The sequence below is a fragment of the Dysidea avara genome, chromosome 13 (assembly GCF_963678975.1).
Source record: "Dysidea avara chromosome 13, odDysAvar1.4, whole genome shotgun sequence".
Taxonomy (NCBI): Eukaryota; Metazoa; Porifera; class Demospongiae; order Dictyoceratida; family Dysideidae; genus Dysidea; species Dysidea avara.
Genome location: NC_089284.1, coordinates 851,984 through 866,755, shown reverse-complemented (window position 1 = coordinate 866,755; position 14,772 = coordinate 851,984). Strand labels below are relative to the sequence as shown.

The 14,772-nt window shown below is 38.8% G+C and overlaps 2 protein-coding genes across 5 annotated transcripts; both read right to left on the bottom strand.

Annotated features, from left to right (window-relative positions):
- Positions 1 to 33: 33 nt before the first annotated feature.
- Positions 34 to 7,478, bottom strand: LOC136243691 (bleomycin hydrolase-like). The gene is made up of 7 exons (XM_066035240.1): positions 6,701 to 7,478; positions 4,922 to 5,014; positions 4,710 to 4,865; positions 1,552 to 1,710; positions 1,434 to 1,498; positions 1,259 to 1,379; positions 34 to 431 (listed from the first exon to the last, which is right to left on the bottom strand). Exons 1-7 carry the CDS (start codon positions 7,259 to 7,261, stop codon positions 186 to 188), a joined length of 1,401 nt encoding a protein of 466 aa, XP_065891312.1. The 5' UTR covers positions 7,262 to 7,478; the 3' UTR covers positions 34 to 185.
- Positions 7,479 to 8,298: 820 nt separating this feature from the next.
- On the bottom strand, positions 8,299 to 9,792 carry LOC136243696 (GTP-binding nuclear protein Ran). 4 transcript variants are annotated; one of them, XM_066035247.1, is made up of 6 exons: positions 9,573 to 9,733; positions 9,322 to 9,451; positions 8,912 to 9,225; positions 8,732 to 8,854; positions 8,462 to 8,594; positions 8,299 to 8,412 (listed from the first exon to the last, which is right to left on the bottom strand). In XM_066035247.1, the coding sequence occupies exons 2-5, from the start codon at positions 9,443 to 9,445 to the stop codon at positions 8,496 to 8,498; spliced, it is 660 nt and encodes a 219-aa protein (XP_065891319.1). In that variant the 5' UTR covers positions 9,446 to 9,451; positions 9,573 to 9,733; the 3' UTR covers positions 8,299 to 8,412; positions 8,462 to 8,495. The 4 variants fall into 4 exon arrangements, with proteins under 4 accessions (XP_065891319.1, XP_065891321.1, XP_065891320.1 ...); XM_066035249.1 differs by having other exon boundaries at positions 8,299 to 8,408; XM_066035248.1 differs by having other exon boundaries at positions 8,299 to 8,594; positions 9,683 to 9,792.
- Between the last annotated feature and the right edge of the window lie 4,980 nt (positions 9,793 to 14,772).

The following is a 14,772-nucleotide window of genomic DNA, read 5'->3' as shown; positions in this document are numbered from 1 at the left end:
GACATGATACTAAAGGGTCTGTAGAATAGCTGGTTAAAATTAATATATGTTTCCATTCATAATTGTTGGCGTATTACTCGGTATTTTAGAAATGTACAGACTAAAAGTATAGAATAATAGCTAATATAACCTAGCTAGTACACTGTATATACACTAGATATTTTACATGTACTAGTTTGTTCAGTTCATAACTTTCCCACTGGAAACTGCCTACAATGATTCCATGCTAAAGAGCCCATGGGGTCCCATGGTGGCAACACCACAGGATCTTTTTTCAGCACTTCTAATATTTCAGCAGAGAGCAACGTTTTGTTGACCACTACCTCATACACAAATTCGCTGAACCATTCATCTGTCATCAGCAAATATCCTTCTTTCCCACTGTCTTTACCCCATGAGTTCTCAATCCTCCATCTTGTGTACACACCCTCCTGGTGGAAAAGGATAAGAAAATAATATAGACATACACAAATTAAAGGTAATGCTGACTGGTTATCTCAACATCTGCTTATCCATGCAAGTGGTCAAAATGTTGAATCTTACCATTTCAGAAAAGATTTAAAGCCTTAACAAAGTAGTTTAACAAGTTCAAATCGCTGAAACAATTTTAGAGATGCTTAACTTGCCTACTGTATAGAAGTTATATGTCGTTTATTTACATTACAGAATGTAATGTACTTTGTTGATTGTTTTATTAGAACATACCAAGTCTTACAGCTGAATGGTTTCTGGAAACTGGTGAACCCCCTGCTTGGGCATAATGTATTCATATACAACAAATTGGTAATCCTTCACATAAATGTAGATTGGGGTAGTAGAGCAGTCAATCAAAGACTCTTAGTATGTTAGTGTGTTCATACACAGAGGGAGTAGGACATACTTTAAGCACTGCTGAAGTAAATTATACTACAAAAGTCTCTCTTTATGGAGTGGATCATCAAGTAAGAGTAATCTTGATACAAAACAGTGTCATTTCTATTTATGAATATGTACACTATCAGTATGATGAAGTTATACATGCAAAAAAATGTGGTTTAGTATTTCACCCAAAACCCAAAGCACCTTTGCAAAACAAAATAAATCTCCTTAAAGCTCACACAAAGAGTGATCAAAATATTGATTCTGCCCCGCCAATTGTGTTGCAACTATTGAGGGTAGTGAAATAGCAAATAAAACTATGCAATTAAGGGCAATAATTTTGGGTGGTGCTTAAAGTGTATCCAATCTCCTCTGGTTCATACATACATATTATACGTACTTCCTTTTCATGAACTCCAGTGAGAGTCATTGCATGGGTCATCAGAGATTCACCATATTGCAGTCGTTCACCTTTATTTAGTTCTTTGACATCAAAACCGAACACCACCTTATGACCCACCCTGTCAATGTATGTCACAGTATAAACACTATTATGCTACGCTGTACACACTCACGCATCAAAATCTAAAACACCCTGTTTATGGAAGCATTTATCAACATCACAGCCAAACCAGACACCCTAGTTCACAACACCTTGAAAGCTGCTACAGTGAACTAATACAGTGTACACACCTGTCCTAACTTGATTGCATCAGCTGCAGCTTTCTTCAGTACATCAATTGAAACATTGATGTATCTCACAGGATGACCCTCAATGACATTTCCAAGGTACTGTACTGTGTATAACTTGTTGAAGTCATGACCATCTCTGGGATCATTGATAAGACACACCTAAGGGTAGATGACAAAAAAAGTTAATAGTACATGTGAGTGTGTGTGTGTGTATGTCTTCTTCAAGACTGTGTTAGCTGGTGCCTCCATGTGGTGATCCCTGAGCAGTGTTTGTTGTTTATTGGAGCTACAAACACTGGCAAAAGTCAACTAGCCACATTTGGTGTCATGTGGAAGCATATTCCAGATATCTAGATATCACTAAAAATGAGACTAGCTAATAATAAACCATTTGTTCATGGAATGTTAATCTTTGACTGAAATTTCAGGCAACATCCGTATTACACTGTAGTTGGAGGAATGGTCCTCTCCTAGTAATTCAGCTGTAGACAGAAAACTTGTTTTGTTTGTGGGAGAGCTCAAGAGGAATAGAGTTTCTGTGGCTGGAGTTTAGGAGACGAAATTGTTTCACTGCTGATGGATACATTTTGTTACATTCTGGAAGGTAAGTCCTCAGGATGATACAAGGAAGGTATGGAAAATATTTTGGATCCCACAGCTACAACTACTTAGAGAGCAGCAGGTGAGGCAGGCAGCTCCAGACTGATTGTGGCTTGTGGCTATGTTGAAGTGGGTTTGTAAAAGATAGCAACAACGCAAGACATCATCATTTAACAATACTGACACGAAGGAGGCTGGTAAGTCTAGGTTGCAAAGGATCTAAGTTACTGAGTCACAGTTTGCAGATGTGTGCTGCATTCTAATCTGCATTTGAATCTGTTGGAAGAATTTGAGGTAGGGGCAAGTCAGTTTGGGTTGACTGTTAGTCTTTCCAAAATCAAGGGTATGGCTATGGTAATGATGTTGCTTTACTGAGTGTGCACGTGAAATAAAGATGATGACTAAGTTAACTTAACTATCTGTGTAATGACAGAGAGGTCACTAGAGAAGTGGTATGTAGAATTGCAAGTCTTTAAGGCATTTGGTAGCTCGCATAACTTTATTTTTATGAATAGGACTCTTGAGTCTACCAAAATACACATTGAGTTGTCAACTTGGACAATAAAGGCACCTAATGTAAGACGACTTAGCACCTTTCATAACCATTGTGTCGGCACTATTTTGGGTGTGTCTTGATACCAGCAGTGGAGGGAGCATATTACAACTAAGAATTTTTGGTATGCACTGGACGATTGCTGAACTACTGTTTGGAGAACTGAAAAGGAAGCAGCCTTTTCATGGGACCAGGAAATGATGGCGTGATGAAGTGTTGTCTGACCTGAAGGCCATCAGTTTGCTGGTATGTTCTATTTTGGACTGTGTGGGCTAAATTATGTAGTGCCCAAGTAGGTGAAGTGGCACAGTCAAGGAGGGAGAACACCTGCACTGCCCAGCAAGGAATTATAACTGTTTCTGTAGTTGACAGTTCTGCCGTCAGGGAGATGACACACTTTTGTGGACAACAACTGGTTACTGGTCCTGTAAGGACCCCACTATCACTGAACTCAACTTCAGTGGGTGGTAGAAGTCAAGCGGTGTGTGCTAGGGAGTGTTTACAAACACTGTTTTCCATGCAAATTTGCAAGGGCAGTTAGTTTCTACATGTACACGTGTGTTAGAAGTCTTGTTGAGATGGATGTTGGTACTATAAAGACTGCTACTGTCTGGTTTCCATATAGCCGCAAACCGCCTCTGCATTACCTGCGATTATTACCAGGGTCCTGATGGCAGCACTTTAGCTAAGAGTGCTGAGAAAATTAATAATTAATCTACATGTAATTTAATCCTTGATGGTTAGATCCCTGGTGACTACTACACATCATATTACCTTTATGAAATAAGGAACTCAACTGTGTTTTTGATTATGCAACACGTACCACAAAAATTATTACATGGCAAAGTCTAAACTTCAGTAAAAACCTACCCAGACAACCAACTAACTGTCTGTAAAGATGCCCTACACCCCATAGAAGTAATCTATGTAGTTCACTTACAGTACAATCCATTTCACAGCATGACTTATCCCATTTTTCAGTGTTGCACATGTGTATACACTGTATGCACTTCATGCCTCATCTAGGATACAAGGTAGTCTCCACCTGCAGCTGTTTTTATCAAAGTATAGCAGTGTCTTCTTGGTAATAGTTTTCAACCCAAAGAATGATTTAACTCGCCTATTCTACTTACCAGCAATTACATAACCATCACATACTAGTTGCAGGAGGATCCAGTTGTCCCAGAAACAGGACTCCTATGGGTGTGTCTGTTATAGCATATATTGCACATCTTGCTAGGAACACAAAACGGTTTGTATTGAAGTTAGGTTTTATTCCTATCATAATTTATAATTCCATGCCACCATATGACAACTACAGCCATTAATGGGTCAAGTTTTTATTACAAGAACTGAGACACTTTCATACAGGTGTAGTAGTCAAGTGTATGTGCTTTATTCATAGTGTGGTGATGTCATCCAGTGTGGTGAAGGAGTTGATATTGTGTTGGATCCTTTAAGTACAGTATTTAGGATCACTGGTTGAGGCAAGTGGTGGAGTAAGTGGTAAAATTAGCCATAGGAATTAGGATAGCATATGCATCAGAGGCTTCGGCTGTCTTAGAGATTCTATGTTTACTGCATCAAATTTGACAAACAGAATGGTGTACAGTGTTGCTACAGTGTATATGGTGATGAAACTCCAATAGTAAGTTTTACGTACTCTGCGTTTGTTGCATTTTGGATATATGTAGAGTGAAAGGAAAACCTCACAGCTGACTGGTAGATTTGGTATCACTTGTGTCTATTGGTGATTTACTCACCCTATACAGATTGATCTAAGTTACCTGAACTTCTCACTCAAGACTGTTTGGCTGGTTCCCTGTTGCTCACATGAAGAAGTGTGGAATTGGCAAATTATTAGATAAAAAGATACCTACTGTAACATTGTACCAAATTGAGATCAATTTGTAATGAAGGACTTGATCCAAGTATGAGTGTGTGTCAAGCATGCAAGTGTAACTGGTGAGGGTCATGCACTCACAGAGTCACTTAATCAACTGACCTTGTCTTCCATGTTGTATATGGGCTTCACAAATTGTTGATAAAACTCCAATGGTGTAATATTAGCATGGCAGTTGTACTTGTCATCTTTGTCACGGTACTCCCAGTCAAACTTCTTTGGGGGAGTACCCAAACAGACAGAGCAAATCTGATAAAACTAACAAAATACAATACTGCATATTTTATATGTTACCAAAGAAAAATTACCCATACCTCAGTTAGATACTTTTGTTTATCCTTCCTCATTTCTTCAACAGATTTTCCTTCAGCAGACTGCTTGCGGAAACAATGGCAAGCCTGTCTCAGCTAATGAGAAGACAGCATCATTTCAACACAGAAATCAGATTAGTCAAGGAAATCAGATCAAGGGAAATAAATTACTACATTGTGGTTAGCCACAGAAACCACGATGTGTGCATGTGCTGAAGCCACACAAATACAGGTCAAACTAACAAAACAGGTTTCTCCAGTATTACAATGCTGTTAGACTGCTATGGTTGCCACATGGGATTTCACTGATAACCATTGTGGTACAATAATACAAACAGACAGATCAACAATATGCAGCATAAGGAGCTTTTATATTATGAACAACGTGGAGAAGGAAAGCGTCTTACTGTACTTCCATACAAAAATGTAGAGGTGCAAAATGCAAATAGAGGAGGTAGCTTTCAGGTCCCATCTAAACTGTTTACAATTAGGATAATTCACATAAGCCTCAATAGTTGCAATGAGTAGCCTCCACTCACTCCAATACTGTTACTGTTGACGTGAAAGTTGTGACTGCCACACATTGTAAGTCTAATGCAAACAACAAACAGTATCGAGCCCTACTTTTTGTACAGAAGCTCACATGTAATACTTTCAGTACTTGCACAACATTAGCATTCACGTGGTCTTGTCCTACCCCCCTGCAGTTACAGTATACTGATTCCTTATAGCTTGTCAATAGTATAGCCATACCCATAACCTCTCTTGTTTCATTACTTTTTTTTCTATGACACCTATTTGAATTCCTAATTATTCATTTGATATAGCAGTATTTACAGCATGTCCAACTTCACAATGCACAACATACAATTAGTATTGCATGGCCAGACGTACTCTTCGCGTGGCGCTTATCAATCGCAGCTAGGTGCTTATAATTATCAATCAATAAATGCCGTGTGAAGAGTGGGTCTGGCCACATGAGACTAACATACAATATCTGAGTATACATGTATAGTGCATAGCTGCATGTGCATCTATACTAAAGGTGGACCGATACCAGTATCGGTATCGGATCGGTATCGGATCGGTATCGGATCGGTATCGGTAATACAAGGTACAGATACCACAGTAGACACTCACTACCTTTATTAAACCATCTCTAGCTAAGTTTCCAGTAGCTAATAACTTAGTTGAGCTAATCAGTAACTTAGTTGAGCTAACAAAGTAGCAAGACAAAGCCTTTGTTACCCTTTTCCAAGTATTGCTGCAACTGCTCCATGTGTATTCTAATATATTAGAGCACGTGAATCCTTTGTAATTAAATGGTAATGCAGTTGTTCCTCAAGAAATAAGTTTATGACTATTTGGCTTGCTTTTTCATGAAAAGGTTTGGTTGAAAAGCTGTAACAAACATTGTACAATTATCGGCCGCCCACGCAATTAATTGCCTTATCAATAAGCTTACAAGAAAACTACCTCAAATCAAGAAATTAGTAATCCACAATGATGTTTTTATCATGTTTAGCTGTTATACATAGAATATTTTAAAACTTGATTGAACTGAGATCAATCAATTACTGTGATATTTTAATAGCTAGCTATGTATCACAACAATGAAATTTCTATAATAAACTTGTCTAGGCTTCAATGTATAGTATCGGTATCGGTATCGGCAAATAAGTTCAGTACAAATACTGGTATCGGAAATATCGGTAAAAAGTGGTATCAGTCCATCTCTCTCTAATCTATACATGTACTTAAGTGTAATGAATGCATGAATACCTTAGCTGCCAGTAGCCTTGTGAAGGTTCCTGATGACTCAGTGGTTGACGATTCTGGCCAACAATCTTTAGGTACCAGCCCATACTTCTCAACTATGTTAACTACCATATCCCACTGACCCCCATCTTGACAAGGAGTAGCTAACAGGAACATCATTAGCCTCCCATCAAGGTCTTCCTTTACCATTTTGATGTAGGTCTCCATGATATAATTGCACAGTTCCATCTTATTCCAGAAATATAAATAGGATTGACTGAATTCAAAGCTTTTGAGCTTGTATTCCTTGACGAATGGAATGCGGATAGTGTTCAACAGTGCAAATAACCAGCATCTTCCTGACCCCTTTTGGTTTGTAACAGGACTTACTTCCTCCACGGTGTAGTTAAAAACGTGTGAGAGGGCGACAGAGGTCGAACACTGGTGAGAATGGCTAACGGAATTTATTCCGTGTTTTCCAACTGCATTTTGTGCTACTAAATTTTTTGGCTGTGATGTAAAAAGCGCCTCCGAGTGGTCCAGCAACTCTCTATTGAGCTCAGCAGTTACAGGAGTATCCGTCATCTCTTGTATTCCAATATTTTAGTCCAATGTCACATGTCACAATGAACGTTGTTCTCCCGTACAGGCGAGCCAAATTGTTTCTACGTGCTATTGGTATTAGAACGTACAATTTACTTGGTGTGCCAATCGTTCACCATGAAGGCTACGACGCTCCTTTACCCGAAGGACACAGATTCCCTATGGCGAAATTCACCCACGTATTTCAGTACTTAGTTAGTACAAGACTCCATTGTCCAGAACAACAAACAGGTATTCAAACCAGGCTATTGTTCTTGGGACACTCTGAGACTAGTGCGTACTAATGAATACTTGAATGGGCTTTCTACCTTGAGTCTGAGGTCAGGAGAATCGGATTAATAGAAGAAGTGATCAGCAGGTGCAGATATGAAACTGGTGGTACATTGTTGGCAGCTAAACTAGCAATGAAATATGGAGTAGCTTGTAGCACTGCGGGAGGCACCCACCATGCCTATTCCAACTTTGGTGCAGGATTTTGTGTACTAAATGACTTGGCTGTGACTGCAAAGTATGCATGTATGAAAATGCAAACTGAGAAGGTACTAATCATTGACCTTGATGTTCACCAAGGTGATGGAACAGCTGATATTTGTAAAGAGTTAAACAACATTTTATATTTTCTCAATGCACTGTGACAAGAACTTTCCTTTTTGGAAGGAACCAAGTGACTTGGACATCTCTGGTTTGGATGGTATTTAAATCTATTAAAATGTCATCTTACAAGTCTCCTTGACTCATTTAAGCCTTCATTGGTATTATATGATGGCTGGGGTAGACCCACACATTCATGACAGTTTAGGAAAACTGAATTTAACTGATAATGATTTGTTTACACGGAACACATATGTTCTAACAGAAGTGTGCATTAAAAGGAAACTTCCTTGTGCAATTGTCATAGGCGGTTACTCACATGACACCAGAGTTAGCTAAACAACACATACAATTGTACATAGAGTTGCTAATTTTGTTTGGAATAAATTGTCATAAGCCAATTAAAGTCACGCAATGACATCATGCCATCAAAATACAAATATTTTTTCTTTACAAGAACATAATAAATCTGTTCAGTTTTCAGTGCAGATAAACCTATCTAAAGTGTTTGGATGAACTCTGCCCTAGCTGCAGAAACCTATCTAACACATTATATACAACATTAGTATTCTGGTCCCTATAAACATTTACTTTTAAAAAATCCTGTTATATAATACGATGTAGTCTACAGGTCATCGTCATCTTCTGCATCAGGGAGCTGAGTTGCAGCCGCATCTTTAAGATCTTGTTCATATTTGGCTGCCAACGTTGGGTCCATCAGCACCTACAGTAGTAATAGCAAAAGAAAGTTTATAGTGCAACATGCAATAGAATACAATGGTATGATAGATCGCTTACATCTGAAGGCCTGCTAACAATCTGTGCAAACAACCAAATTTAAGAAATTAAAATTTAACTCACCTCGGGTGGTTCCAACGCTGGCATCTCAACAAACTCTAAGTTAGGTTCTCCAGTTAGCTTCCGCGCTAACCAAAGGAATGGCTTCTCAAAATTATAATTACTCTTGGCACTGATATCATAATACTAGAGGTGTAATAACAAATGAAACATACAATATTGCATAACGTGTTGTCTTGTTACTTGAAGGTTTTTCTTTCGATGGAAAACGATTGCTTTTGCTTTGACCTTTCTGTCTTTAACATCAACTTTATTCCCACACAAAACAATAGGGATTCCTTCACAAACTCTGACAAGATCTCTGTGCCAGTTTGGCACGTTCTTGTATGTCACTCTTGAAGTGACGTCGAACATTATTATAGCACATTGTCCCTGAATGTAATAACCATCCCTCAGTCCACCAAATTTCTCCTGTCCAGCGGTATCCCATACATTAAACCTTATAGGACCTTTGTTTGTGTAAAAGACTAACGGATGAACTTCCACTCCCAAAGTCGCTACACGAAAATATTCCAACTAACGCCCATCACATGTGCATAACATGTATGTGCACAATTTTTATATGCTTGTATGACCAATCAATATGAACTTACCAACATATTTCTTCTCAAATTCGCCGGTTTGATGTCTTTTGACGAACGTAGTCTTGCCTGTGCCTCCATCGCCAACTAAAACTAATTTGAACGTGGCCACTGGTTCCATTGTTCCGCTAGCCATTGTGCTCTACAAAATAAGTACAAGAGTTGTTTCTACTCTGCTGACGTACAACGAAAACAAATTATTATCCAAAGAGTACAGTATCCTAATAATCATCCTGGTAAATTAATATCTCTATTTCTCTTACCAATAACAAAAGAAAACCTTAGCGAACGGCAAATTTGGTGATACAAAGAACGGATCAACAGAATAGCAGCTTTATAGGAAGGATTATCATGGGCTGTTGAACCCGATTACCTTGTCAGTATAACCAGTTTGAATTCTTTACCGCCGAGGTCTCGTGATTATAAATTACGCAAAACTAAACTGTCTGGATAAACGGCTTGATGTGACATTATACGCATGCGTAAAATGCAGGAAACGGATTCACTTGCAAGTTGGCCTATCTACATGATCTATGCTTACACCATACACTAATTGGCGTATAATTATCAAGCTAACTTACATGTCAGTACATAAGATAGGTAGGGATCGTGGTGGCCCTCGGGAGTGGCCAGACCGCTTTTTTACATTTGGCGTTGCCGGGGGGAATGGTCTGGAGGACGCGAGACTAGGAGGCATCTCCCTAAAGTTAACTATGTACTAGGTACACAGGAGAAGGAGCCTGCAAAGTCCAAGGTAAAGTCTGATCTTCACAAAAAAAATTCTAATTACGGACACCACGTAATAACGGACTAGCTGCATCTAATTCCGGACACTACTACCCATGCGTTGGATATCTATTCGCAGTGTGGACGCCTAATTGTCTAGCTAATAATCACGCATCATGCAGCACTAAAGTGTAGCTCATTAGGGCCTTAACTCACTGTGCTAAGGCATAGATAGTATATCAGTTCTACGTATGGCTAAGGCAATAGTCATAGTACAGATTGGAGCTCGGATTGGAGTGAGCTGGCAGACTCAAGAAAATTGATTTAGCCATTTGAAGCAAAGAAAACAATAGCTGTGACATTCAGGAGCAGGAGCCTATAGAAAACTTTACAGAATTGCAGTCAACCTGCATGTGATCAGCTATGATTTGTGATTTCATTTTTGTAGGGACTCATATAGCTAATCTGTTGGTTTTTCGATTATGGTTATGATTAGCTAGCCAAATACGCAAATCCTGTAGCTACACCGATCAATGCCAGCATTAACATTATACAAAAGTAAATATCTAACAGCGATTTAAAAGCACTAATAACAATGACATTAATTGAAGTACACTTCCAATGCACTCTGCATGTTCATAAAGTACATGATGAATTTGATCTGCATAATAATCTTGAATGTTGCTGAACAATTTAAATTGGTGCCCCCTGGTAGTAGTAGTGGAGTAGGTGTATAGATTAGTAAAGCGGTCAGAGCTGAAGTAGTCGGTTTAAAGAATTTTGTATAGAAAAATTGCACCCTCTGGCAGTCAACAGTGATGGCAAGGATATATAGTAGCTAGTGCATGGCAACCTCTCAACCGGTATAGGATTTGTCATGTAATGATGGGAGGAGACGGGTAACTCTACGTTGTACCTTTTCAACCTTTCTCTGATCAAGGGTAGCTAAATCAGTAGTACTAATATGTATGCATTATGAAATCTTTCTTATTTAATGTGTTTTTGATGACTTCAAATGCCATCATAACAAACCACTGATTTATTACCAAAGCTATATGCACTGGAATTTGTGTATAGTTTGTAGCTGGCCAGCTAGCTATAGTCCATGCATTGAAAGTAAGGCTACTTGGCAGTGCCTTTATGACTGCAATAAAGAGGCAGGGGCTTACTACTTAGAATGATGCTCATAGACTCAAACATAAAACTAACTAGCTAACATGAAGGGTGAGAAATATAATAACTATAGCTACAACTATTTATTAATAGAATTACAAGATTCAGTGAGTTCTAAGTAGGACACACCTTGCCATAGCTATAAATATAGTTTTTGAGGCACTATAGAATTTCTGCACTGACACCTTTGATGCTGACAAGGAAATGATTCCAACAGAACGATTACCCAGCACACTAATCGAGGGTTTCATAGCTAGTACAGTTAAGAATGTTCAGCTAATCTAGTTCTGCCTCGAGTTCTGCTGGTACTGACTTAGATCTACCATACTTTGCTTATGAGACTGAGCCGCTAGACTGAGCCAGTAGCTGCTACATTCATTGGACTGAATTGTGCAGTGGCGGATCTAGGGGGGTTTCAGGTTCAGGAAGTTTTCAATAACTGTGCATGATCCCACTTATAGCTATAGTCCATGCAGCTGGGGTTATTAACTCAGTCTTTTAGCTCAGTGGCTATAGCTACACTTTTTAGTGAATCACAAAAATCACTCCAAAATATTATTTCATAGTTGATCCAGACCTTCGTGGAAAGTTTTGAAACAAGAGTACCGGTACTAAAACGATAATTATTTTAGAGGCGCTTAACACGCTTCAAACGCTGTAATGCCATTTTTAGTGATTTCAGAGGTAAATTGAAGTTTGGCCAGTAGAACAGTTCCTAATGTGATACACTAGCTATGCACAACTGTTGATGATTTTCAGGCCTGCCAACCCTCACGGATTTACCGTGAGACTCACGATTTCACTACCAAACTCAAGGTCTCACAAGCAGTAGCTCTAAACTCACGGATTTTTAGTTAAACCTACCAATTCTCACGGATCATCACCGTAAAACTCACGATTTCTTTCACTTTCAAGCTCAGGCCAGAGTCAAAACTCTCAGAATGCCCTTTCCTAGCCTTTTCCAGTTCTCAGGGGATTTCCCCAGTTACGTAATTGTGGCACAACTAACAATAATAGAGGCAAGATCACGTGACTATAAAGGCGGGCATTGTGGCAAGGATTCGTCTTGGGCCTTCTATTTAATACCGATGCATTGGAGAGTATTTGGAGTAAGATCTGGAGTTGATTTTAAGCGGTCAGAACTCTGATCAGAATACCAACCCTGAAACGCTTGGTGTGCACGTCACACAAGAGTACCTGCTTTCCCAGCTGGGTTTGTAGCCTATACAAATGGGGTTTTTTTTTTCACAATTCATCTTCACCAGCAAACCATGACAATTACCCAGCCACACATGAATCCTTAAACTCCATAACTATTACTGTCACTGATGTTTTCGAAGCTCTCATTTCATTAGATGTTGAGAAATCTTGCGGCATTGACAGAATTGCTCCTAAAGTACTTCACAGCTGTGCTGGACCTCTGTGTGAGCCACTACATCATCTGTTTTCCATGTCACTACGTCATGCCACCTTACCTTCTAGCTGGAAAATTCACAAAGTAATACCCATCTTCAAAGCTGGCGACCATTGTTCTGTAAGAAATTATCGTCCCATCTCGCTCCTATCCAACACATCTAAAGTTCTTGAAAGACTAATCTACAACAAAATTATCACTCACATTAGTAAATATATTAGTTGTTCTCAGTTTGGTTTCACTAAAAACTGTTCAACCTTACAACAAATGCTAATTTTCCTAGACTACTGACATAATTAACAGCCCCTCACAAACTGATGTGGTGTACTTCGATATCAGTAAAGCCTTCGATACCGTATCCCATGCCATCTTGCTCAACAAGCTTTGGTCTGCTGGAATAACTGGTACACTCTGGGCTTGGTTCCGGGAATATCTGACTGATCGATATCAACGTGTTTGCATCAACAACTGTTACTCCGATTTACTGCCAGTTCTCTCAGGTGTGCCCCAGGGCAGCATACTTGGCCCCGTGCTATTTCTAATTTATATAAATGACATGACATCATATATACACCAAAGCCAACTCCTAAAATTTGCCAATGATACCAAGTGTTTCATGCACATCTGTACTATATCTGACTACAACACTCTGCAAGAAGATATCATCGCTTTATTTACTTGGTCCAGAGAGACAGATCTGAGTTTTAATCTAAAAAAATTCGTACATTTATCATTTAAACGCAAGTTAGAAACCACCTACACCATTTCGGATATTACTATACCACATAATGACTCACACAAGGACTTAGGGCTCATATTATCTGAGAATCTAAGTTGGGACAAACACTACAAATCAATCTCTGCTCGTGCATACAAGGTATTGGGACTAATACGTCGTACTATTGCTTCTACCCATTCTACTTCTACATTGGTCACATTATATATTTCAATGGTTCGATCTCAGCTGCTCTATTGCACCCAACTATGGCGTCCACACCTGATGAAAGACATTTTAACTCTTGAGCAAATCCAGCGCCGTGCCACTAAGTATCTATTAAATGATTACACCAGTAGTTACAAAACCCGTCTAGTAAAACTAAGGATCCTTCCTCTGATGTACCTGTTCGAGTTACAAGATATATTATTTGCAATCAAATCAATCAAGGTACAATCTAAACAGTTCAATATTCATGATCATATCAACTTCAGCTCAGCTAATACTAGATCCGGCACCAGCAACAAATTGATCATCCCTCATCATTTAAATAACGTATCTAGACATTCTTATTTCCATAGATTACCAACTCTCTGGAATTCCATGCCTATCCTTAACTTGGATCTAACGTTTCCTCTGCTAAAATCAAAACTAAAAACTTTTCTCTGGGATCATTTTATAACTAACTTTGAAGATAGCAACAATTGCTCATTACACTATCTCTGTCCTTGCTCAAGATGCCACCAGTCACGTCCACCCACCTTAAACCTGAACTACTTGTATAATCTGTATGTATGTGTGTATATAAGTAAGTAAGTAAGTAGGTAAATAAGTAATGTAATGTAATGTACTTTCGCGGCTGTTGGTACATGTTACCAACAGACCTTTGGTGTGTTTACACCATAAAGCAATAATAAATAAATAAATAAAATAATAATAATAAGTATGTACGGGGGGGGTATGTGCTATGTGTCTGGAGTATTTTATTTGCTTTCAGCCTCTAGGATGAAATTGACACATCTCCGCTAAGTCATCACGTGATATTATAAGCACCTAATGGCTTATATCAAGAATGTTCCATAGTCCAGTCACGTGTTACAACTTCACAGCACTGAATAAAAGAGTAACTGTTTCACTTTCAACACAGTGACTTCCAAGTAAGTACATTTAGCTAGCTGGTGAACTAAGACTCGTGCACACATTTACTGCAGGTCTAGATATTCCATGCATAGATTAGTGATGCAAAATATGTTTTAAATGCTATATTGATGCCCATATGAAGATGGGCATGTGTATATGTGTTACGGTATGGTAAAGGTGGCCTATCTGCCCATTATATGGGCATGCAACTTGCTGTGTCTGCCTATAATAATGCAGATACAGTAGTCCATTCTGGATGTCAAGACCAAGTCTCAAGGTTTTTCTGTTTCCTAGG